The sequence below is a fragment of the Ranitomeya variabilis genome, chromosome 5 (genome assembly GCF_051348905.1).
Source record: "Ranitomeya variabilis isolate aRanVar5 chromosome 5, aRanVar5.hap1, whole genome shotgun sequence".
Classification (NCBI taxonomy): domain Eukaryota; kingdom Metazoa; phylum Chordata; class Amphibia; order Anura; family Dendrobatidae; genus Ranitomeya; species Ranitomeya variabilis.
In genome coordinates, this window is record NC_135236.1 from 512,226,723 (window position 1) to 512,254,386 (window position 27,664).

General features: G+C 43.3%; 1 protein-coding gene across 1 annotated transcript; it reads right to left on the bottom strand.

The window, feature by feature from the left end:
• Positions 1-5,572: 5,572 nt before the first annotated feature.
• PCYOX1L (prenylcysteine oxidase 1 like) lies at positions 5,573-25,709 on the bottom strand. Its single transcript, XM_077265766.1, has 6 exons — positions 25,280-25,709; positions 19,834-20,040; positions 16,753-16,927; positions 13,940-14,151; positions 12,634-12,774; positions 5,573-6,862 (listed from the first exon to the last, which is right to left on the bottom strand). Exons 1-6 carry the CDS (start codon positions 25,551-25,553, stop codon positions 6,195-6,197), a joined length of 1,677 nt encoding a protein of 558 aa, XP_077121881.1. The 5' UTR covers positions 25,554-25,709; the 3' UTR covers positions 5,573-6,194.
• Positions 25,710-27,664: the final 1,955 nt, after the last annotated feature.

Sequence of the window (27,664 nt, forward strand, 5' to 3'; positions counted from 1 at the left end):
GAAGGACTGGAAAGTGGTATAATAACATAGGTCTGCAAGTGTAAAATTGTTGGAAAAGAGGTGATTTTTTTATAAACTTTCAATAGCTGAACTCAGTAAAATATCGAAAAAAAATCCATCATGTACAGGTTTTTTTCACAAACACTGACTCCATAGGCTTTTTCTTGCACTAAATTTTGACCCATTTTCATCACCTTTGGTGGTTGATCTTGGTGTCAATAGATTGGTTAGAAATTAATGGACACTGTGATGACATTGGCTGCTGTGAGAGTGCGAATAGAAACTTTTGATTCATTAACAAAAGTCTGAAAGCTGTGCTACTACACAATGGCAGCAAGTATGCTTCATTGCCTGTAGGGCATTCTGTGCACTTGAAGGAAAGCTATGAGAATTTAGACTTTATTCTTAAACTTACCTATCAGGATTAAAGATGGTCAATATGTGGTGATCTGAAACTTCTTCGGCAGCAAGGAGGATACACGAAGTACCCATGCTTTTTGTGGGAATGGGAGAGCCGGGATAGGAATCGTCACTGGAGCTAAAAAGGTGGCCAACAATAACATCTTTACAAACTGGATTCAAGAACATAGTTGCAGTAAGTTTAGTTGATCCCACTAAAGTTCCCTGCCACCTGCGACAACGTGTCCGAAACAAAAATAGAAACTTTGGAGAAAAGGGCTTGGGATTCTTTTAAAGAAGTTGTGAAAAAATTTCTAGGTAACATCAAAGATCCAAAATAGTCCATCATAGAGAACATGATGAAACATTTCAAAGCCTTGGGTTGTCTGCTGAATTTGAAGTTATATTTTTTACATTCCCATTTGGAGTACTTTCCTGAAAACCTTGGTGCTGTTAGTGAAGAGAAAGGAGAAAGATTTCATCAGGATATCAAAGAGATGGAATGTGAAAATTATGAAGGACTACTGCTGAATGCTTCACAGAGAAGATCCACAGGCCTTCTATAAGAGAAAAGGTATCAAGAAAAGCTTTGAAGAGAAAAGCGCAAGAATTAATTTCCAATACAGTGGCAACACGAATGTTCAATAAAATTTATATATGTGTACATTTTTGCCTACAATAAAGATTTTTCTCGTTCGTCTTGCTTGTACGTAATTTCACGCTCGTTTTGTTCAAAATCCATACGTGAAGGTTAAAAATTGAAGTATTTTTTAAATAAGGGCATAAGAAAACATCAGAATCAGTCCTTGGATTTGAAACAATTTTCATAAACCCAAATTTTGCATACCTGTTTAATGAATGTCGGCAAGCAACACTGATGCATGATGCAATTTTGGAGCAAATATTTCAGCAAATGGAGCTGGGATTTTGATGAGGATTAACAGTAGCCTCAATGCTGAGAAATACAGACAGATACTTATCCATTATGCAATATCATCAAGGAGGAATTTGGTGGCAAATTATTTTGCAGCAAAACAACAACCCTAAACATAAAGCCATGTGAGGGCTTATTTTTTGCGGGACGAGTTGTACTTTTGAACGACATCATTGGTTTTAGCATGTCGCGTACTAGAAAGCGGGAAAAAAATTCCAAGTGTGGTGAAATTGCAAAAAAAGTGCAGTCCCACACTTGTTTTTTGTTTGGCTTTTTTGCTAGGTCACTAAATGCTAAAACTGACCTGCCATTATGATTCTCCAGGTCACTACAAGTTCATAGACACCAAACATGTCTAGGTTCTCTTTTATCTAAGTGGTGAAAAAAAATTCCAAACTTTGCTTAAAAAAAAAAAAATTGCGCCATTTCCAATACCCGTAGCGTCTCCATTTTTCATGACCTGGGGTGAGGTTTCGGCTTATTTTTTGCGTGCCGAGCTGGCGTTTTTAATTATACTGTTTCGGTGCAGATACGTTCTTTTGATCGCTCGTTATTGCATTTTAATGCAATGTTGCGGTGACCAAAAAAAAAAAGTAATTCTGGCGTTTCAAATTTTTTTCTCATTACACTGTTTAGCGATCAGGTTAATGCTTTTTTTTATTGATACATCGGGCGATTCTGAACGCGGCGATACCAAATAAGTGTAGGTTTGATTTTTTTTTTTTTTATTGATTTATTTTGAATGGGGCCAAAGGGGGGTGATTTAAACTTTTATATTTTTTTCACTTTTTTTTTTTTTTTACTTTTGCCATGCTTCAATATCCTCCATAGGAGGCTAGAAGCTGGCACAATGCGATCGGCTCTGCTACATAGCAGCGATCATCAGATCGCTGCTATGCAGCAGAAATGCAGGTGTGCTATGAGCGCCGACCACAGGGTGGCGCTCACAGCTACCGGGGATCAGTAACCATAGAGGTCTCAAGGACCTCTATGGTTACTATACAGAAGCATCGCTGACCCCCGATCATGTGACGGGGGTCGGCGATGCGCTCATTTCTGGCCACCCGGCCGGAAGCGCCAGTTAAATGCTGCTGTCAGTGTTTGACAGCGGCATTTAACTAGTTAATAGCGGCGGGTGAATCGCAATTTCACCCGCCGCTATTGCGGGCACATGTCAGCTGTTCAAAACAGATGACATGTCCCGGCTTTGATGCGGGTTCATGGCCGGAGCCCTGCATCAAAGCGCGGTATCTGACCTCGGAGGTACTATCCCGTCCGAGGTCAGAAAGGGGTTAAGTTTGTTTGGGATTACACGATGAAACAGAAGGACTTGTGCAAGCCTACATCCACAGGAGATATGTGGTCAGAACTCCTAGAGGTTAGGACTAGAGTTGAGCAAATTTGTTCGGGTTCCCTCTTACTTGGCAAGCTATAGCACTTACCGAATAAGCTGCAGAGGGAACCCGGCTTCCTGGATCGTGCTGGCTGATCAGCTGATCGGAGTAGTAGCTGCATATGTCGCGGCTGTGTTACAGTCACAGCACATGCATGGAGAGCCCAACAAACAGGCTCTCCATGCATGTGCTGTGACACAGACGTGATAAAGCAGCTGCGGCACCGATCAGCGGGCACGATCTAAGAAGCTGGGTTCCCCCTGCAGCTTATTCGGTAAGTGCTACAGCTTGCCAAGTAAGAGGGAACCCGAACAGATTCGCTCAACTCTAGTTAGGACCAACTTCCCTGCCGAATTCCTTTAAAACCTGTGTGCAAGTGTTCCAGGAAGAATTGATGCTGTTATGAAGTGAAAGGGTGGTCACACCCAATATTGATTGCTGTTAGGCTCACTGTTGTGATCCTAGTGGTAGAGGATCTCTGAAGTTCCTGATAAGTCCGCAAACACAAAATCTAGCTCATAGGGATGTGGTAACAAGGCTGACCGAATATCTGATCCTAACACAACAACTAACAGTAGCCGGGGAACGTACCTACGTTGATTCTAGACGTCTCGCACCAGCCGGAGAACTAACTAACCCTTTCAGAGAAAATAAGACCTCACTTGCCTCTAGAGAAGGGACCCCAAAAGGTATGATACAAGCCCCCAACAAATAATAACGGTGAGGTAAGAAGAAAAGACAAACGTAAGTATGAACCTGATATAGCAAAGTGAGGCCCACTAATTAATAGCAGAAAATAGAAAGAGGACTTATACGGTCAGCAAAAACCCTACCAAAATATCCACGCTGAATATCCAAGAACCCCCGCACCGACTAACGGTGTGGGGGGAGAATATCAGCCCCCTAGAGCTTCCAGCAAAAATCAAGAATCACATTGTAACAAGCTGGAACAAAATAGCAGTAATGCGGATTAACAAAAATAAGGAAGCAGGACTTAGCTTTATCTTGCAAAAAGCAGGAGACCAGGAGACAGGAGCCAAAAGACATAGACTGATTACATCGATTCCAGGCACTAGACTGAGTTTCCAGGAAGTCTAAATAGGAACACCCAAGGCCTAACGACCCAGGTGGGTACAACCCTGGAGAAAGGCAATCTAAGTGTAATACCGCTAGTGATCACAGGAGGGAGCCAAGAAATACAATTCATAACAGCTCACCAAGTGAGGAAGATCCTCTAAGCCCCAGGTCCAGGTGGGCACATGGACCCCAGGGGTTGATGAATCAAGCTGGAAGGCATGTGGGCAATGAGGACTTGGCACACAGAGGAGTCTCATAAGCACCAGGACGGATGAAGTAGAACCCAGCAGGTATAAATGCAAGCACAAACACAAAGCACAGATGGTGGAACACACCATAGGACTAGATTCTCAATCCCAAGATACAGGTGTGTGTCTTAATGGGGCTTAAATATGTCTAGGGAGATTATGTCATGGTCTACACTGGGCAACTTGAAAACCTGACGCGGAGCAGAGGGCAGCGGACCCAGGTGAAGGAAGCAGAGCCCAGGATAGGTGTGTAACAATTTGATTTAAAGGGAACCTGTCACCCCCAAAATCGATGGTGAGGTAAGCTCACCGACATCAGGGGCTTATCTACAGCATTCTGTAATGCTGTAGATAAGCCGCCGATGTTACCTGAAAGAGGAGAAAAAGACGTTAGATTATAATCACCCAGGGGTGGTCCCGCTCCAATGGGCGTCTCAGGTCCGGTACAGCGCCTCCCATCTTCTTACGATGATGTCCTCTTCTGGTCTTCACGCAGCAACTCCGGCGCAGGCGTACTTTGTCTGCCCTGTTGAGGGTAGAGCAAAGTACTGCAGTGCGCAGGCGCCAGAAAGGTCACAGAGGCCCGATGCCTGCGCACTGCAGTACTTTAATCTGCCCTCAACAGGGCAGACAAAGTACGCCTGTGCCAGAGCCTCGGCGTGAAGACCAGAAGAGGACGTCATGGAATGAAGATGGGAGGCACCGGAGCGGACCTGAGACACCCATCGGACCGGACCGCAGCGGGACCGCCCCTGGGTGAGTATAATCTAACCTCTTTTTCTCCTCTTTCAGGAAACATCGGGGGCTTATCTACAGCATTACAGAATGCTGTAGATAAGCCCCTGATGACGGTGAGCTTACCTCTCCATAGATTTTGGGGGTGACAGGTTCCCTTTAAATATCTCTTTTGCTCATTCACTTTCCATTTTGCAAATAATAAATACTTCTATTTTTTAGACTATTCTTGCCTTGCAGCAATTTTTTCACGCCTGCCTAAAAACTTTCAGGTGATACTGTATGTTATACAACTGGAGATAGCTATATTGACTTCTTCTCTAGTGCACTTCCCAGTCAGTACCATACAAAAGTGAAAGACTTTAATAGAAGGGTGAAAGAGTTATTTTTTGGTTTTCAAACAGCAAGTTGTGCGATATTTTTAAGATGCAGAATCATTCAACCACAAAAATGAATGGTACTTAATATTATAACGCAACAATAACTCAAGTTCACAATGATTTTCCTCAAAAAAATAATGCTGCTAATGCTGCATCTTAAATGAAAGTTACATTGTACATTGTGTTCATGTGAATAGAAGCTGATCTGCCATACCGGGAGGGCCACTATCAGTGTACATTGCTGGAGCTGATATAACCAGCTGATCAGTGGGAATGCCATGTGTCGGACCACCACTGATCCGATATTGATGACCTAACCTAAGGCTGGGCATTAAAGGGCTGAAATCAGGGAAGCTCAGGTCTACAAATATAAGGCAATAATAGTAAATATAACATAAATTAAACTTGGTTTTCATTTTTTATTTGTTGCCACTAGAAAGCATGTAATTTTTTTTCTGATGCACAGCTTTCCCAAAATAGGAAGTGTAAGTGTTGAACTTGAATCAGGCCGTTCAGTTTAAAACCTACAATCATAGACAAAAGTTCTCTTGAAATTGGCTACTGGCATTTCTGTAAGTCAAGGCCCCAAAAAACCATACATTAATAGCGTCATCATAAGTTAGAAGGTAAATTACACTATGGATGCCCCATGGACTGTCCATTTGTGATTATGTAGAGTTATGTGGCTTCTGTCGCCCCACTATTAGCAGGTACATTGCTTGTGCATTCAGTTTACAATGAAGTGATTCAAGTCCAAAGCTGATACAGTAAAAATAGTTACGGTGAAAAAATGGGGCACACATCACAAAGTTTGTTCATTCAATCCTTAATAATAAAATAAAAATAAAAACTTCCAGTGATTTGAAGCAAATGTATACATGATGATATCATAACCCAACTCCAGATCTGGTAAAAAAGCTGCCAAGCCCGGGAGATCCAGCTGGGAATAGACGGTGCCATGAAGTCCAGTGTTAAATGAATAATGCCATGATAAAGAGTCACATAATTGGGCTGTGTGATAATTGCCCTATAGCTCGGTCTTCAGTTTGTGCATTAGATCTTGCTGGTCTATTTTCTCATTGAGTTCAAACCAGCGATTGAAAGCCAAAAGTGCCACATTTTTGGCCGCAACTGCGCTCATCTCCACAGAGCTAGCAGCCCACTCTGCACCATTGAGGTAATAGAGACCATCATGAAGAATAATGGGAGGCAACGGCCTAGAGGACCCAGCAGTGGCATAGCTGGGAAAAGCTTGCCACTCGATTACTTGAACAGAGTAGTAAGACTTAAACAGGGTCTTCAGTTCTTTTCTGTCTAGAGGCCTTTGAGACAGCACGCGATACACCGCGGCTTCCTGTGGAGGCTTCCGGCGAAAACCCACCGATACATTCACTGGGCAAAGACTTTCCAGACTATGGAATACAGCATCTGGTGTGTCCATAGAGAGAATACTTGAAAAAGGAAAAAGTTTGGGATCTGAAAAACCAAAGTAGGAGGAATTGAGGTAGCCATGGACAATGGAAGAGACTACCCTATGGTAAGAACCGATAGGGTCAGGAAGAGAAGGCTGGAGGTTCAGAAAGGAGATGGGGTATCCGGCTTTGTGCAGAGGGGCAGCTACAATCACCAAGTCATAGTAATCTGAACCAAGAGTACCGTCCTGCTCATACTGGACTTCGTACAGATGCTTCTTCTCTGTAAAGGAATCAGATAGAATAAATGGAGCAATGAACAGTGCAAAAATAATACATCACCGTACAACGTCTGTGCATTTCTCAACTTCCCCCTATACATATATTATACCAGTGAAACGTTATGATGTCCTGTTTTTCCTACCAAAATGGTGAACACTCCTGATTAGGATCCCTGCTTAGTATTTTGCATTTTTAGTAAAAGTTTGCTCTGGATATAGCAGTCAGTTATATAGGAGAAAGTTCTAAAGACAATCAAGAAATGCAACTAGCGGGACATTGCAAGGCTGTGGCTACCTCTAGTGGGGAATGTAGGACATTTCATACGACTAACGTAGAGGCTAAACAAAAGCAATCCACATTCATTAGATGAAACATAAAAGCAAATTCTTACTAGCATGCCTGTTAAGGATTAAATGAAGAAATTAAAACCTAATTTGAATTGGATATTTGAGAATTTTTTTTCCATGATTTTGGACTGCAATGGTTTTGACCGATTATTATTAGTAGTATTTATTGGATGGCCACTTGGAGGGACAGTGAATACAGATAGAGTGAATTTCAAAAGAAGGGAGGACAAGAGAGGGTAGTGGTGGGATTGGGTTGGGTGCAGTTGTTAGAAAGGAGAAGACCCTCTCCTCCACCATGTCTACTGCCAGGGCGAGGAGTGTGGGTGGAGTGATGGCCACCGTAACACAGCGCAGGACAAGGCAGTGTCGGAGGGTGTCATCTATGTTTCGGTGAGGCCCAGGAAGGATAGGTTACGAGACGTATAGAGGTTGTGAATGATTTGGAGCTTACTGCACATGAAACGGGCGTTCTAAAGTGCTCCAGATATTCTTTGACATTTTTTTCTTTACATAAAGCACTAAATTTATACATACCGTATATACTTGAGTATAAGCCGAGAGGGGCAATTTCAGCCTAAAAAAATGGGCTGAAATTCTCGGCTGAAATTCTCATACCCAGGGGTTGGCAGGGGAGGGGGAGCGGCAGCTGTGTAATAATACTCACCTGCTCCTGGCGCGGTCCCTGCCGTCCCTGGTTTTCTGGGCGCTGGCAGCTTCTTGCTGTAGTGAGCGGTCACATGGTACAGCACATTACAGTAATGAATATGGACTCCCATAGGGGTGGAACCACATATTCATTACTGTAATGAGCGGTACCATGTGACCGCTCACTACAGGAAGAAGCTGCCGGCGCCGAGGAACAGACGTGCTGGGACCGCGCCAGGAGCAGGTGAGTATAACACAGTGCGTGATATTCACCTGCTCCACGTTCTACCGTCGGCGCCGCTGCGTCTTCCCCGTCCTCTGCACTGACGCTCAAGTCAGAGGGCACGATGACGTGATTAGTGCGCGCCACCCTCTGCCTGAACAGTCAGTGCAGAGGAAGGGGAAGACACAGCGGTCGGCGGTGGAACGGGAGCAGGTGAATATAGCAAGTGTCGGGGGCCTGAGAGGTGAGTATGTGATTTTTTATTTTTTTAATCGTAGCAACAGCATATGGGGCAAATATCTGTATGGAGCATCATATGGGGCCATGTGCAGCGTTATATGGGGGCAAATATCTCTATGGAGCATCTTATAGGGCCATGTGCAGCATTATATGGGAAAACACACCAAAAACAGGCAGAGATGCTTACCTGTCTAAATGGGCCTCAATACAATTGCAATTGTATTGAGGCCCATTTAGACAGGTAAGCATCTCTGCCTGTTTTTGGTGTGTTTTCTTGAATTTTTCCTTTTTTTTGTGTTTTTCATGTTAGTGTAGGACCGGCAAAAGTAGGGACCCTTGACGCGGGTTGCCGGCTTACATATTATGGCCAGAATATCAACCAATACCTTACATATATTTACATGTTTTGTTTTGCACGTTGTATTTTTTTGCAGGTTGCAGTTGGGCCCAAATGGTTCTGTACACTGTGGCCTCTGTTCGCACAGGATGCATTGTAGCACATTGTAGCCCGCCATAGGGCGTTATTAATAGGCTGGAGCCAAGCTCTGCATTCCTTGTGTGAACACGCCACATACAGAGTATGTATCTTAGTGAATTGGTGTACCACACGGCCAATCCCTGATTGAAGGCTGGCTGTTTCCTTAGGTATTGCACCTGTGCATTTGCCATTTTATTTGGGTCCGCTGCACCCTGTCTGTGCAATTGTATTGAGGCCCATTTAGACAGGTAAGCATCTCTGCCCGTTTTTGGTGCGTTTTCTTGAATTTTTCCTTTTTTGGTGTTTTTCAGCATTATATGGGGCAAATATCTGTATGGGGCCATGTGCAGCATTATATGGGGCAAATATCTCTGGAGCATCTTATGGGGCCATAATCAGCATTTGTGCAGTATTATATGGGGCAAATATCTCTATGGAGCATCTTATGGGGCCATAATCCGAATTTGTGGAGCATTATACGGGGCAAATCTGTCTATGGAGCATCTTATGGGGCCATAATCAGCATTTGTGCAGCATTGTATGCGGCAAATGTCTGTATGGAGCATCTTATGGGGCCATAATCAACATTTGTGCAGCATTATATGGGGCATATTTTAATATGGAGCATCTTATGGAGCCGATCATAAACTGTATGGAGCATTATATGGGGTGTATTTTGTATGGAGCATCTTATGGGGCCATCATGAACTGTATGGAGCATTATATGGGGCTCCTGATCCAATATGGATATTCAAAAACACTTAACCTACTGATGTCTCAATTAATTTTACTTTTATTGGCATCTATTTTTATTTTTGAAATTTACCAGTAGCTGCTGCATTTTCCACCCTAGGCTTATACTCGAGTCATTAAGTTTTCCCAGTTTTTTGTGGCAAAATTAGGGGGGTAGACTTATACTCGGGTCGGCTTATACTCGAGTATATACGGTAATTGCTTAATTTTTGGGGAAAAATGGACAAGTGATTACTCACACAGTGAAATAGATTTCATTACACCATTTTTTTTTTTTTTTATAAGCAAAGCATCGTATAGATGGAAAACTCACAATGAGTTGAAGACCAAATCAAGATAGAAAGTTTTAGAAAATCTCAAATTAGCTGAAGATGGACTTAAGATAGGTTATAAATATCAGAGCGGTGGGAGACTCATCTGACAGCTCTATGATCAGCTCCAGAGGCAGCCAGATGTAAACTGTAACCAAAAAAAAAAATGGATCTCAGACAATAAAAATAGACATTTTATTGATGATTATATAAAAACAATTTTATCATCATTTCAATAAATAAATACATAAAAAACATAAAGAACAAGAGAACAGGGTTCAAGTGACACCTAGTGTCACGTCCAAAGGTGGTCAGATTAATCAAAAGGACATAATAAAACTACATGCATATAAATATGTGCAAAATAGCAAAATAAGCAGCAAGACTAGTAATCATATTAAGTAATATTTAACAGGCCGTAAGCTACAAAAAATATATATGTGCAAAAAAGGCAAAGAATGAACAAAAAGGTTAATGGTTATAAATATATAAGGTAACTCACGCAAAATTGCTGGCTACAAGAGATTCATAAGGGCCTCCAATCCAATATAACAATATAAACCAGCAAGTGCATGGTATATACAGGCACCCAAATGAAAATCATGCAATCATGCCAAACCATAACCATAATAGTTTACCAAGAGGCCTGATAATGACGGATTAGATCGTAATCAAAATCCCTGAAAATGCATGCAGATGATAAAAGGATCAAAATACCAGTAATAGACCAACCTTGAGAACGGACGTGGAAAACAACCCCAACGCGCGTTTCACTACTATGCTTCCTCAGGGGGCATGATTGCATGATTTTCATTTGGGTGCCTGTATATACCATGCACTTGCTGGTTTATATTGTTATATTGGATTGGAGGCCCTTATGAATCTCTTGTAGCCAGCAATTTTGCGTGTGTTACCTTATATATTTATAACCATTAACCTTCTTGTTCATTCTTTGCCTTTGTTGCACATGTATATTTTTTGCAGCTTACGGCCTGTTAAATATTACTTAATATGATTACTAGTCTTGCTGCTTATTTTGCTATTTTGCACATATTTATATGCATGTAGTTTTATTATGCCCTTTTGATTAATCTGACCACCTTTGGACGTGACACTAGGTGTCACTTGAACCCTGTTCTCTTGTTCTTTATGGTTTTTTTACGTATTTATTTATTGAAATGATGATAAAATTGTTTTTATATGATCATCAATAAAATTTCTATTTTTATTGCTCAGAGATCCATTTCTTTTTTTTGGATTACATTTATGTATTTATGGATGAGCTTATGATATTAGACCCTCTGTTTGGGTAATAACAGATGTAAACTGTGCATGGAGCCAGAACAACACTGCTCTGCTCTTGTGGCTGTTCCCAGTTACTGCAGCTCAGCTCCTATTCACTTCATACTCTAAAGAAATTGACAGAGGGAGAGGGCTCCTTCTGTCAGCTCATCAATGTCCCCTGCCTTAACTACAAGGTGCTGGAAGGGTGTCTAATAAATTGTCCGTCAATGTTACACTGATAATGTTTTGATATACCAAGTATTTCAAAGCATTATACAAGCTTTGTTGATCCTAGTGAAAAAAGGATGTAAACAAAAAATAAACATTAATAAATAACACTTTATTTTAAAAAGAGAATATATTTTATTTAAAATAGTATCAAAGTAAATTGGTATCACCACAATCATAATAACCTATAGATTAAAGAGAAGATATTATTTATTCTCTTTGATGTTAAAATAATTTAAAAAAAGAAATACATAAAAACAAATCAAAATAATTTTATGTACCGTAATCTAAAATGGTTCTTTGAAAAATACAAACCTGACTTACAGAATAATTAAACGATATGGCTCTTGGAAAGCAATAATATATATATTATATATATAGCCCCACATTTGTGCTTAGAGGGGGTCAATATAGAAGTGAGAAAATTGGCAAATACATAGCTTCACGTGGCCACTCAGTTTAGTAATGGGTCGCGGATGCCGGAAGCTTCCTTCCTGGATTCACATGTCTGCCTGAAAACATCTGTCGCTCATACATGATAGAACCAATATATTCTCAGGTGCCATAAAAGCTAGGTATGTTGGGTAAAGTGCATATATTTGGTATTGTTATATGCAAGTAATTGAGTATATACTGTGAATATAAATTTTTTTTGTTAAAACAATTAATGTATAAAATTGTATAAAAAAATAAATAAATAAGCCCCACCTCTTCTGCAAAAAATATTAAAGTATAAAATTAAAAATGTGTGATAAAATGACAACTGGGCGTCATACCATTCGCCTGTCACTGATCAGTTCTGATATTGACAGAGGAATACCCTATTGTCAAGGGGATATTAAATGCATTTCCAGGAGGATTAAACATTGGAAAGGACCAGTCACCAAGTGAAAAAATGCCATATTTTGGTCTTATAAGTCCGTCATACGGTTTCGGAGATTTGGACCTTTTTATTTAGTGCTAATTTTTATGGTCTTTACTATGGGGGTGTAGCTCACAGGGTAATTATGCTGAGGATCCTAAAAACTCACCCCAGAGAATCACATGAGCCACACCACCTTAGTAAAGTCCATATAAATTATCACTAAATAAAAAGGTACATATTTCAGGAACCAATGGCAAATGTAAAAAAAAAAAAAAAAAAAAGAAATGCTCAGGGGAGCAGAAGGAGAAAATAAGCGTAAAAAGTAAACTCAGGTGACAGGTTCTCTCTAAGACTCACATCTCTAGACCTTTACGGTCACTCTGGTGACAAACATTTACCTGTGTTGTGTAGAGACACCGCAGTCACTCTTGCGTGGATCACATTAGCTTTTGTCAGCTTCAGCAAACCCGAACAGACCAGCTTATTACCACCTTCTACAGACCACATATTTCCCTGAGCTCCAGCCAAAGACATGGCACCTAAGAGAGAGGACACGTGATAGTGATCACAAAATACTTCATTTTCAGCAACAACGGAGCAAAAATCTTACAGCATTTCAGTAGTTTGTGACAAATCCTTGGTGAGTGCGATACGTTGAGAAGCAGATGAGCTGGAGTAGCGTCGATTAATCAGGGCACCTAGGGTAACGATTGACCAACCAAGTAATGTGTATGGGGGTCACTTCCCCCTGTATCCACAGGACATAAGCTTGTTTCCAGCATGCATGTTTCTGGGGAAGTCTGTTGGGATCGATTTCGACCAAAAGAGCTCTCCAAAGCTGGCCAGACAAGTTAGGGCTCGCTCCCACTTGCGATTAAAATGAACAAATGCAATCCGATTAAAAATCCGATTGCACTCTTACCAATTTCATCCTACGGTTCTGCTCTGATCGGACGGAAAAAAATGCAGCATGCGAAATTTGGATCGCATACACCCAATAAATCTATGTTTGCGTGTGAAACATCGCACTACACTTGGATACCACCCGAGCGCAGTGCGATTCCCGCAGACACCGGCAATGGAGGAGATGGAGAAATTACTTTCTCCACCTCCTCCGCAGCTGTGCTGTTACTCTCTCATGCGAGAAGATCTGAGCACAGAGCACTGACACTCAGATCACGCGCGCAGAGCTGGGGATGAGGGTCATTAGTATATTGCATCCCATGCTCTCATATCGGATGTGATCCGCTAATGTGACTCCGGCCTTAGATGGCTGTCAGATGATTGTTCAGCAGACAGACTTCTCAGCCCACTCTCCCATACACAGGAGTGCTTGTCCTCCTGCGTTCTCTAGAAGAGAGCGACCATCTGACATTTCACATGGCGGTATATCTCCTGGAGAACAATGTGATCCAGTAGTCCGAAACTGGACGAGCGCGATGGACATCTCTTCGACCATCAGTTGGCCGCCATCCCCATACACATTAGACCATCGGCTGAACCAGTCAACCACTCTGTATTTAATCCCACATTTGTGCTTAGAGGGGTCACAGTGGATTATGACACAATAGTTAGAAGAGATGTAGTTGGAATCGTAGAGGGAGGGGCTTTGTTAATATGTATTGAAAATCAAGACAGTTTCAGCCTCGATTGCAGTAAAATTCCCTTGGAAATTGCTGATAAGATTATTTTTTCCCCACTTACCAACTAATGCTGGAATTGCCACGGATTGTCCATAGCTGGCTTTCACTACAGCACTGATCACATCGTCAATGAACCGTTGCGACACTCCAATACCCTGCAGAGATTCCCCAACCGACTTCTGGGTCATATTTACAAAGTGATCCCCTCCCAGTGAGCGGAGGAGCCCTTCTATAGTCGAGAAAGCGTATTCATGAGCTTGATATTTATACACTCTGTAAAAAAAAATACACAACAGATTTATTATGTTTTTTGATGCTAAGACCATGCACTGGAGAAAGATCCAATGCGATCTGCAGTGGTGTGAGACAGCAAGTGCCACCTTGGGGTATAAGAAGCATTACATGGTGCGCTCTAAAATCAAAGAGCTGTCCATGTAGGGCCGGGTTCATATATGTTCATACATATTTTACGGTTCCTACATGGACCACAAGGCTTGGACTGACGGCAGGTCTCCTGTTAAATTACAGCTCCATAGATACAGTTGTGCTCAAAAGTTTACATACCCCGGCAGAATTTTTGCTTTCTTGGCTTTTTTTCAGAGAATATGAATGATAACACCAAAACTTTTTCTCCCCTCATGGTTAGTGGTTGGGTCAAGCCCTTTATTGTCAAACTACTGTGTTTTCTCTTTTTAAATGATTATGACAACCCAAAACATTCAAATGACCCTGATCAAATGTTCACATATCCCGTTTCTTAATACCGTGTATTGCCCCCTCTAACATCCATGACAGATTAAAGTCTTTTGTGGTAGTTGTGGATGAGGTTCTTTATTTTCTCAGATGGTGAAGCTGCCCACTCTTCTTAGCAAAAATCCTCCAGTTCCTGCAAATTTCTGGGCTGTCTAGCATGAACTGCATGCTTGAGATCTTCTCAGATTGGCTCAATAATATTGAGGTCAGGAGACTGAGATGGCCACTCCAGAACCTTCACTTTGTTCTGCTGTAGTCAATGACAGGTCAACTTGGCCTTGTGTTTTGGATTGTTGTCATGTTGGAATGTCCAAGTACGTCCCATGCGCAGCTTCCAGGCTGATGAGTGCAAATTTGACTCCAGTATTTGCTAATAACATGCTGCATTCATCTTTCCTTCAACTTTGACCAAGTTTCCTGTGCCTTTGTAGCTCACACATACCCAAAATATCAGTGATCCACCTGCGTGCTTTACAGTAGGAATGGTGTTCCTTTCATCATAGGCCTTATTGACTTTTCTTCAAATGTAACGGTTATAGTTGTGCCCAAAAAGTTCAATTTTGGTCTCATCGCTCCATATTATCTTGTTCCAGAAGTTTTGAGACTTGACTCTGCGCTGTTTTGCGTATTGTAGGTGAGATACTTTGTGGCATTTGCGTAGTAACGGCTTTCTTCTGGTGACTTGACAATGCAGCCCATGTTTCTTCAAGTGCTTCCTTATTGTGCATCTTTTGCGTAGTAACGGCTTTCTTCTGGTGACTTGACCATGCAGCCCATGTTTCTTCAAGTGCTTCCTTATTGTGCATCTTGAAACAGTCACACCGCTAGTTTTCAGAGAGTCTTGTATTTCAGCTGATGTTATTTGTGAGCTTTCGCTGTATCCCGAACAATTTTCCTGGGAGTTGTGGACAAAATTTTTGTTGGTCTACCTGACCGTGTTTTTTTTTTTCCAGCCCCTGATTTCCATTTGTTAATCACAGTTTGATTGCTGCTGACTTGCATTATCAATTCCTTGGATAACTTTTTGTATCCTTTTCCTGTTTTATACATTTCAACTACCTTTTCCTGTAGATCCGATGACAATGCTTTCCCCATGACTCACAATCCATAAACATCAGTGGCTGGATGAAAGATGCAAGAGTCTGTCAGGATGCCAGAAACTCACACAGCTTTTATACACACACAGTAATTAAAAGTAAACAGGTCACAGGTGAGGATGTTACCTTTAGTAGCCATTCAAATCCATTTGTATCAACTTATGTGCATGTTATCAGGCCAAAATCACCAGGGTATGTACATTTTTGATCAAGGTAATTTGGATGTTCTGGGTTGTCATTATGATTTAAAAAGAGAAAACACAGTAGTTTGACAATAAATGGCTTCACCCAACCACTAACCATGAGTAGAGAAAAAGTTTTGGTGTTATCATTCATAATCTCTGAGAAAAGGCCAAGAAAGCTAAAATTCTGTCAGGGTATGTAAACTTTTGAGCACAACTGTATATACAAGGCTGTAAGTTTAAAGATGGACACCCGCTGCCAGATCTCGCATTTCAGACTGTAAAATGTGATGTGAACCCTGGCCTTATGCACAGATCGAGAAATGCATTACAAAACAGAGAATTTTTGTAACTACTCTACTCCAACGAATTAATGAATATCCAGACCAAAATGGTCGCTAACCAATGACACCTTAATGGAGTAAAAATTATTTTTACTAAACCGCAAAGACCTCTTTAACACACTTAAAGGGATTGTTCAGTGAAAACAAGTTATCATCTATCCATGGGATTGGTAAGTGGGGGTCCTACCATTGGGACCTACAACAATTGGCAGAAAGGGGTCACTTTTATTTCTGTACTGTGATGAAACTACACATGCACCGGATGATGGTTATATTGACATTAATGAAGCAAGAATGTTTATGGCCCAGACTCCTCAGGTAAGCGGGACCGCCCACATGACTCTTGACTCATGTCAGATGCTTTCTCCATCTTCACATTGCCCTTTTATGATCGTACCGAGACAAGCGTACTGCACTTTATGAAGATTTAGAAGTTGGTCACATAAAGTGGAGCAGATATAAGAAACACACATGAAAATATTTTTACCAAAAACTAACCTCATAAATTTCTCCATGACCTCCTCCACCCACATCTGCAGTCTCAAGAAACTGATTCCATAGTGCCACCAGAGACGGAAAAGATTTAGGAGATACCAGTCTGTCTCCTCCAGAACCAAATGCTCTCCGTTGAAAATAGCACTCTTTCCGGCCAACTCTTTACGATGCTTTAACCCTTATTATGGAATAAAAATTGTCATTACAGCTGGCCATCGATGGAAAAATGTGGAATTCGTCTGCTACCATTATCAGGACTTTTCTGTAGAGAAGTATCTGCCAGCAGGAAGGCAGCAAGAAAACAGTATTTTTGTGTCAATCTGGATTGAGAAATGGCACTTATTGTATATTAAGGCCACGGTCACACGGTCAATCTTTGGTCAGTATTTTACATCAGTATGTGTAAGCCAAAACCAGGAGGGGAACAATCAGAGGAAAAGTATTAGGCTGCCGTCACACTAGCAGTATTTGGTCACTGTTTTACCTCAGTATGTGTAAGCCAAAACCAGGAGGGGAACAATCAGAGGAAAAGTATTAGGCTGCCGTCACACTAGCAGTATTTGGTCACTGTTTTACCTCAGTATGTGTAAGCCAAAACCAGGAGGGGAACAATCAGAGGAAAAGTATTAGGCTGCCGTCACACTAGCAGTATTTGGTCAGTGTTTTACCTCAGTATGTGTAAGCCAAAACCAGGAGGGGAACAATCAGAGGAAAAGTATTAGGCTGCCGTCACACTAGCAGTATTTGGTCAGTGTTTTACCTCAGTATGTGTAAGCCAAAACCAGGAGGGGAACAATCAGAGGAAAAGTATTAGGCTGCCGTCACACTAGCAGTATTTGGTCAGTATTTTACATCAGTATTTGTAAGCCAAAACCAGGAGGGGAACAATCAGAGGAAAAGTATCAGAAGTAACAGATATGCACCACTTCTGTATTATCACCCCCTCCTGGTTTTGGCTTACAAATACTGATGCAAAATACTGACCAAATACTGAACGTGTGACGGCAGCCTAATAGAAACACGTCACCACTTCCGGAATTATCACCCCCTCCTGGTTTTGGCTTACAAATACTGAGGTCAAATACTGACCAAATACTGAACGTGTGAAAGTGGCCTTATACAGCGAAATGTGATGGCCCTGAGCCACTATTGTTTTACACCTTTCACTGTGTGGTAGAAGTCCTGGCAATAGGATTCTTCAGGGCTGTATAGTTACGGCAATGAATAGTATTTTTCATATAAAAATATTCAGATCTTTATAAACAGATATTTTTCAGTTTTAGTGCTATTTTCTGGAACCCATAACTTTTTATTGTTTAGTGGATAAACCTGTGTGAGGTCTTGTTTTTTGCGTGGCAAGTTGATATTTTATTGGCTATACTTTGGGTTACGATTACATTTTGACTGCTTTGATGAAATTGAAAAATAGAAATGTCAGAGTTTTAACATTTTTATCTTTACATTTATCGTAAGGGGTAGTTCATTTTACATTTTGATAGATTGGACATTTACGGACACGGAGATGACAAATATGGTTATTTTTTCTCTATTTTTATTTATTAGGAAAAGGAGTGACTGAAGCTCTAATTTTATTTTATACTTTATTTTTTTGTTTTGTTAGAGGATTTGAACCTGAGACTGTTTGACCACTTATATATATGCTAAAGTATTACAGAACATAGTATAACAAAAATGAAATATTCTACATTGCGAAGTCCAGCTTCAGGCAGTGAAGAAGTGACAGGGACTATCAGCAGTGCCCGATGGTGTGGGCAATCAAGCCATTTGACTGCTAGATGGTTAAACAGTAGCGACTGGAACATGCTCCGGTTGCTTCTCTAAGGGTACCGTCACACAGTACCATTTACATCGCTACGACGGCACGATTCGTGACGTCGTAGCATCGTATGATTATCGCTCCAGCGTCGTAGACTGCGGTTACACGTTGCAATCACGGCGCTGGAGCGATGCCGAAGTCCCCGGGTAACCAGGGTAAACATCGGGTAACTAAGCGCAGGGCCGCGCTTAGTAACCCGATGTTTACCGTGGTTACCAGCGTAAAAGTAAAAAAAAAAAAACGTACATACTCACATCTGATGTCCGTCTGGTCCCTTGCCGTCTGCTTTCCGCTCTGACTGTCTGCCGGCCGGAAAGTGAGAGCAGATCACAGCGGTGACGTCGCCGCTGCACTCTGCTCTCACTGTACGGCCGGATCTCAGTCAGAGCAGGAAGCAGACGGCAAGGGACCTGACGGACATCAGATGGTGAGTATGTACGGTTTGTTTTTTTTTACTTTTACGCTGGTAACCACGGTAAACATCGGGTTACTAAGCGCGGCCCTGCGCTTAGTTACTCGATGTTTACCCTGGTTACCAGCGTACGCATCGCTGGATCGCTGTCACACACAACGATCCAGCGATGACAGCGGGAGATCCAGCGACGAAAGAAAGTTTCAAACGATGTGCTACGACGTACGATTCTCAGCTGGGTGCCTGATCGCAGTAGCATGTCAGACACTGCGAGATCGTAACGATATCGCTAGAACGTCACGAATCGTGCCGTCGTAGCGATAAAAATGCCACTGTGTGACGGTACCCTTACAGTTCCTGAGCCCACTTCAGAATCCTGCACACGACACAGCGCACAATAGTAGGGGAGGAGATAAAGTTGTCCAACCTTCTATTTTGTCAGAATGATTAAAAGTGTAGGAGGGACTTCTGGCTTCTTTACGGAAGCTAATGTAGGGGAAAGGGAGATTGGGCATGTAATATTTCAACATGTCCAATCCTTTGTTCCAGCAGAAGAAAAGTCCTTGATACCGTTTATTGCCCAAATACAATTTAAATATGGCTGACAAAGAAACAGCATCAAATTTATTTATAAGTGCACTAAACATCAGGCTTAGGCCACGCTCAGTATTTGGTCAGTCTTTTACATCAGTATGTGTAAGCCAAAACCAGGAGAGGAACAAACAGAGGAAAAGTATAATAGAATCACGTCACCACTTCTGGATTTATCGCCCACTCTTGGTTTTAGTTTACAGATACTGAACGTGGCCTTCAGTGTATGCATACAAAGACTCACCCAAGAGCTTGACAAAATCTTGCATGTGTAAGTTTAAGGAGTGAATTGATGGGCTGCCACATTCATACAGCTGGCTATTCACAGTTAGGGTGGCCAATCTCCCACCAACACGGTCAGCCTCGTAAACGTCAATCTGCACATGGGGTCCAAAGTGCTGATGAAGAAAGTAAGTGACAGCCGAACCCCCAATCCCAGCACCAATTACAGCTGCAAAACATAAAAAATGCACATTACGTAAAAAGTATCCCAACAACAAAGCAGGCATCACAGTAAGAAACAATGCCTCTTTGCGACTGTATATACAGTGGCTTGTGAAAGTATTTACCTACTTTGGCATTTTTTGTTTTGCTACCATACAACCAGGAATTTCAATATTTTTGTAGGTATGCATCAGTTTATGTAAAGAACATGCCTACACCTGTGAACATTTGGTTTTCTTTTTTTGGGAAGTAAACAACAAATAGGACAAAATAACTGAAAACTTCAGTGTGCAGAACTATTCACCCCTAAAGTCCTTATAGAGTACCTTGAAGAGTCTCCTTTTGCAGCAATTACAGCTGCAAATCACTTTAGATAAGTCTCTATGAGATTTCCACATCTTGCCACAGGGATTTTTGCCCATTCCACAAGGCAACACTGCTCCAGCTCCTTCAAGTTAAATGGTTTCCTCTGGTGAACAGCAATCTTCAAGTCTGATCATAGATTCTCAATTGGATTAAGGTCTGGGCTTTGACTAGGCACCTTCAGAACATTTACATGATTCCCCTTAAACCATTCAAGTGTTGCTTCAGTAGCATGCTTTGGGTCATTGTCTTGTTGGAAGGGGAACCTCCATCCCAGTCTCAAATCACTGACAGACAAACAGGTTTTGCTCAAGAATATCCCTGTATTTCACACCATCCTTCACCTCGACTTCAACCATTTTCCCTGTCCCTGCTGCCAAAAAACATTCCCACAGCATGAGGCTACTACCACCATGTTTCACTGTGGGGATGGTGTTTTTGGGGTGATGAGCTGTATTTGTTTGGCACCAGACATAGCGTTTACCTTGGTGGCCTAAATGTTCAATTTTAGTCTCTTCTGACCACAGCACCTTCCTCCATACCTTTGCGGAATTTCCCACATGTCTTATGGCAAACTCAAAGCAAGCCTAACAATTTTTGTGTGTAAGTGGAGGCTTTTTTTCTGCCCACTCTTCCATAAAAGGCCACCTCTATGGAGTGTACGGCTTCTTGTGGTCGTATGGACAGATTACTACAGTGTCTGCTGGGAAACTTTGCAGTTCCTTAAGGGTTTCCTTTGGCCTCTGTGGTGCCTCTCTGATTAATGTCCTCCTTGCCTGGGCTGAGAGTTTTGATGGGCGGCCCTCTCTTGGCAGGTTTGTTGGGGCATTGTCTTCTTTCCATTGATGATAATGGATTTGATGGTGCACTGGGGGATCATCAGAGATTGGGATTATTTTTTTTTCTTTTAAAACCCAACCCTGACTTGTACTTCTCAACAACTTTGTCCTGGACTTGTTTGGAGATCTTCTTGGTCTTCTCGGTGTTGTTTGATTAGTGGTGCCTCTTGCTTAATGGTGTTACAGCATCTGGGGCCTTTCAGAAAAGGTGTGTATACTGACAGTCCATGTGACAATTATATTGCACACAGAGGACTTTATTTCACTAAGCATGTGACTTATGAAACTAATTGCTTGCACCAGAAATTATTAGGGGCTTCTTAACAAAAGGGGTGAACACATATAAATATTAGAATTTTTAGTTATTTGATCTCATAAATTTAATTTATAGCTATATTTTTCTAACTTCACTTCATCAATTTAGACTATTTAGTGCTGATGCATCACACACAAATCGGATTACAAAAATATTTCAACACAGTTTGTGATGTAACAAAATAGGCAAATGTAACAATGAGAGTGAGGTGGATGAGAATTTGACTTGTACAACCTGTCAATTTATGCTGCGGGTTGCAGCATAGCTGAAGTGAAGCAGGCGCCGAGAGGCGGAAGGGACTATGGGCATGGAGAGCAGTGAATATTCATTCTCTTTAGTAGTGGGCACACATGATCGCGAAGTAGCTGCGGGAAGCCAGCGGCTGCAGCTAACAGTGTGTCAGCGCAGCGGTCTACCAGGAAATTTTAGAGCACTTCATACTTCCCTCTGCCGACATTTTTGGAGATGGAAATTTCATTCTCAGCAGGACTTGGCACCTGTCCACACTGTCAAAAGTACCAATACCTGGTTTAAAAACAACAGTATCACTGTGCTTGATTGGCCAGAAAACTCACCTGACCTTAACCCCATAGAGAATCTATGGGGTATTGTCAAGAGGAAGATGAGAGACACCAGACCCAACAATGCAGACGAGCTGAAGGCTGCTATCAAAGGAACCTGGGCTTCCATAACACCTCAGCAGTGCCTCAGGCTGATCGCCTCCATGCCACGCTGCATCGATGCAAAAGGAGCCCAGACCAAGTATTGAGTGCATTCACTGAACATACATTTCACTAGGCCAACAATTTGGATTTTAAAATCATTTTTCAAGCTGGTGTTATAAAGTATTCTAAATTACTGAGATAATGACTTTTGGGTTTTCATTGGCTGTAAGCCATAATCATCAACATTAACAGAAATAAACACTTGAAATAGATCACTCTGTAATGACTATATCTAATATATGAGTTTCACTTTTTGTATAGAAGAACTGAAATAATTTAACTTTTTGATGATATTCTAATTTTGTGAGAAGCACCTGTATACACCCCCGCTATCAAACATCGGCACGTGATCTATACACCCCGCTATCACACATCGGCACGTGATCTATACACCCCGCTATCACACATCGGCACGTGAGCTACATACCCCCGCTATCACACATCGGCACGTGATCTATACAGTATACCTCGCTATCACACATCAGCACATGATCTATATACCCCGCTATCACACATCGGCATGTGATCTATACAGTACACCCCGCTATCACACATCGGCACGTGAGCTACATACCCCCGCTATCAAACATCGGCACGTGATCTATACACCCCCGCTATCACACATCGGCACGTGACCTATATACCCGCTATCACACATCGGCACGTGATCTATATACCCCCGCTATCACACATCGGCACGTGATCTATATACCCCCGCTATCACACATCGGCACGTGATCTATATACCCCCGCTATCACACATCGGCACGTGATCTATATACCCCCGCTATCACACATCGGCAAGTGACCTATATACCCCGCTATCACACATCGGCACATGATCTATATACCCCCGCTATCACACATCGGCACGTGATCTATATACCCCCGCTATCACACATCGGCACGTGATCTATATACCCCCGCTATCACACATCGGCACGTGACCTATATACCCCCGCTATCACACATCGGCACGTGATCTATATACCCCCGCTATCACACATCGGCACGTGATCTATATACCCCCGCTATCACACATCGGCACGTGACCTATATACCCCCGCTATCACACATCGGCACGTGATCTATATACCCCCGCTATCACACATCAGCACGTGACCTATATACCCCGCTATTACAGACACGAGCACGTGACCTATATACCCCGCTATTACAGACACGAGCACGTGACCTATATACCCCGCTATCACACATCGGCACGTGATCTATATACCCCCGCTATCACACATCGGCACGTGATCTATATACCCCCGCTATCACACATCGGCACGTGACCTATATACCCCCGCTATCACACATCGGCACGTGATCTATATACCCCCGCTATCACACATCGGCACGTGATCTATATACCCCCGCTATCACACATCGGCACGTGACCTATATACCCCCGCTATCACACATCGGCACGTGATCTATATACCCCCGCTATCACACATCAGCACGTGACCTATATACCCCGCTATTACAGACACGAGCACGTGACCTATATACCCCGCTATTACAGACACGAGCACGTGACCTATATACCCCGCTATCACACATCGGCACGTGATCTATATACCCCCGCTATCACACATCGGCACGTGATCTATATACCCCCGCTATCACACATCGGCACGTGATCTATATACCCCCGCTATCACACATCGGCACGTGATCTATATACCCCCGCTATCACACATCGGCACGTGACCTATATACCCCCGCTATCACACATCGGCACGTGACCTATATACCCCGCTATTACAGACACGAGCACGTGACCTATATACCCCGCTATCACACATCGGCACGTGACCTATATACCCCCGCTATCACACATCGGCACGTGACCTATATACTCCCGCTATCACACATCGGCACGTGATCTATATACCCCCGCTATCACACATCGGCACGTGACCTATATACCCCGCTATTACAGACACGAGCACGTGACCTATATACCCCGCTATTACAGACACGAGCACGTGACCTATATACCCCGCTATTACAGACACGAGCACGTGATCTATATACCCCCGCTATCACACATCGGCACGTGACCTATATACCCCGCTATCACACATCGGCACGTGATCGATATACCCCCGCTATCACACATCGGCACGTGACCTATATACCCCGCTATTACAGACACGAGCACGTGACCTATATACCCCGCTATTACAGACACGAGCACGTGACCTATATACCCCGCTATTACAGACACGAGCACGTGACCTATATACCCCGCTATTACAGACACGAGCACGTGACCTATATACCCCGCTATTACAGACACGAGCACGTGACCTATATACCCCGCTATTACAGACACGAGCACGTGATCTATATACCCGCTATCACACATCGGCACGTGACCTATATACCCCGCTATTACAGACACGAGCACGTGATCTATATACCCCGCTATTACAGACACGAGCACGTGACCTATATACCCCGCTATTACAGACACGAGCACGTGATCTATATACCCCGCTATTACAGACACGAGCACGTGATCTATATACCCCGCTATTACAGACACGAGCACGTGATCTATATACCCCGCTATCACACATCGGCACGTGACCTATATACCCCGCTATTACAGACACGAGCACGTGATCTATATACCCCGCTATCACACATCGGCACGTGACCTATATACCCCGCTATTACAGACACGAGCACGTGACCTATATACCCCGCTATTACAGACACGAGCACGTGACCTATATACCCCGCTATTACAGACACGAGCACGTGATCTATATACCCCGCTATCACACACCAGCACATATATATGGGTGTTACACTATGTGCCGTTGCTGAGTTACCACATCTGCAGTGACGTCACGTAGCTGTTTGCACATCCTCACTGAGGTGACAGACGGCAGTACAGGGTGCACACAGGTATACATGGTGCCTGCAGGGGCAGTGCGAGGCTCCACCGTGTGCACCATGCCACCACTGGCCAGGGCCCATTACCTATTCTGCTGGGCGGGTCTGGGGGGCTCTGCTGTCCGGCGCATAGCTGGGTGACCACAGACGTCAGGAGGAGGAGAGCCATGCTGAAGATGCGAGGTGAGAAGAGAACCCCACTGTTCTCCAGCCGGGCGGCCACTGGAAGGAGGCTTGGAACGCAAACAGCTCGGTCCCCCAGAGCGCATGCGTGTGGCTGCAGCTCTAGTAGTACAGTGCTGTACATTGCAGATGTGGTTGAGGCAGTAATGGCGCGCCTGTAGTCAGTGCAGCGCTCCATGCTCCCAACCAGGGCGTCACATTGTTTTTCCTAGCAACGATCTAAACCCAAATGAAAAATAAATTAATAGCTTCTAGTGTAGCAGACAGACATCAATTGAACTTGTAAATGGTTAAAAAAAATCCTCAGTCAGCACCACGCTTGTCTGCAGGCTGTGTCTGGTACTGCAGCCAGCCCTATTTATATCTCAGACAGGAATTTCAGTGTCCTCTTCGGCTATGTCAATCAATATATAACAAAGTGCTCAGTACGCAGATTGGTAAGTTATGGTGCAGTTAGCCCTTGGCCACATCAAGAGTGCACCAAAGCGCCCTCATTTGTAAACCGTATTTTTTTGGGGGGTAAAACTAAACCGCTAAGCCACATTCACACGGTCAGTATTTTACCTCAGTATGTGTAAGCCAAAACCAGGAGTGGGACAATCAGAGGAAAAGTATAATAGAAACATATGCACCACTTCTGGGTTTATCACTCACTCCTGGTGTTGGCTTACAAATACTGAGGTAAAAAACTGACCAAATACTGAACATGTGAACGTGGCCTAAAGCTAAACTACATGTATGATTATTACAGGGGCTAAAGGTACCTTCACACGAAACGACTTTGTAACGATATCGCTAGCGATCCGTGACGTTGCAGCGTCCTCGCTAGCGATATCGTTTCGTTTGACACGCAGCAGCGATCAGGATCCTGCTGTGATGTCGCTGGTCGCTGAATAAAGTCCAGAACTTTATTTGGTCGTCCGATCGCCGTGTATCGTTGTGTTTGAAAGCAAAAGCAACGATACCAGCGATGTTTTACACTGGTAACCAGGGTAACCATCGGGTTACCAAGCGCAGGGCCGCGCTTAGTAACCCGATGTTTACCCTGGTTACCAGCGTAAAAGTAAAAAAAACAAACAGTACATACTCACCTGCGCGTCCCCCAGCGTCAGTGACATTACTGAGCGCCGGCCCTAAAGTGAAAGTGAAAGCACAGCGGTGACGTCACCGCTCTGCTGTTAGGGCCGGAGCTCAGTCAGTGTCAGGAAGCAGACGCTGGGGGACGCGCAGGTGAGTATGTACTGTTTTTTTTTTTTACTTTTACGCTGGTAACCAGGGTAAACATCGGGTTACTAAGCGCGGCCCTGCGCTTAGCAACCCGATGTTTATCCTGGTTACCCGGGGACCTCGGCATCGTTGGTCGCTGGAGAGCGGTCTGTGTGACCGCTCTCCAGCGATCAAACAGCGACGCTGCAGCGATCGGCATCGTTGTCGCTATCGCTGCAGCGTCGCTTCGTGTGAAGGTACCTTAGTCTCTTTCAAACCTGTATAATTGGTTTATTAAGAGCTTCGGGGGGTCTACAGACTCCTTTTAAAACAAACTGTAACACACCATTAACCAGATAATGACCAAGTGTTGTGCATTTATAGCCCATCGCACTGGGCTTAACCTCACGTCATTTTCACGTTGTGGAGATAAATCTCCTGTAATCTAGCAGGAGCCGATCCAGTCTCAGGCTGTCAGACACAGCCCATGATCCCAGGGGGTATTACTTTTTCTCTTTTGGTGTCTGAGATGGTTTAGTTAATCCCACATTGAGCAGGGGGTTGGACATGATGACCCAGGAGGTCCCTTCCAACTCTAAAGGTACCGTCTCACAGTGGCACTTTGGTCGCTACGACGGCACGATCCGTGACGTTCCAGCGATATACTTACGATCTCGCTGTGTCTGACACGCAGCAGCGATCAGGGACCCCGCTGAGAATCGTACATAGCAGATCGTTTGAAACTTTATTTCGTCGCTGGATCACCCGCTGTCATCGCTGGATCGGTGTGTGTGACACCGATCCAGCGATGTGTTCGCTTGTAACCAGGGTAAACATCGGGTTACTAAGCGCAGGGCCGCGCTTAGTAACCCGATGTTTACCCTGGTTACCATTGTAAATCTAAAAAAAAACACTACATACTCACCTTCTGATGTCTGTCACGTCCCTCGCCGCCAGCTTCCCGCACTGACTGTGAGTGCCGGCCGTAAAGTAAAAGCAGAGCACAGCGGTGACGTCACCTCCGTGCTGTGCTTTACGGCCGGCACTGACACAGTCAGTGCGGGAAGCTGACGGCGAGGGACG

Bases quoted from the DNA above. Each gene is read 5' to 3' on its own strand.
- PCYOX1L (XM_077265766.1), bottom strand. From the start codon at position 25,553: ATGGAGCGCTGCACTGACTACAGGCGCGCCATTACTGCCTCAACCACA. The intron at 16,928-19,833 runs GTGAGTCTTTGT...TTCCATAATAAG, and splicing joins AGATTTTGTCAAGCTCTTGG to GGTTAAAGCATCGTAAAGAG. The intron at 12,775-13,939 runs GTAAGTGGGGAA...CCTCTCTCTTAG, and splicing joins GGCAATTCCAGCATTAGTTG to GTGCCATGTCTTTGGCTGGA.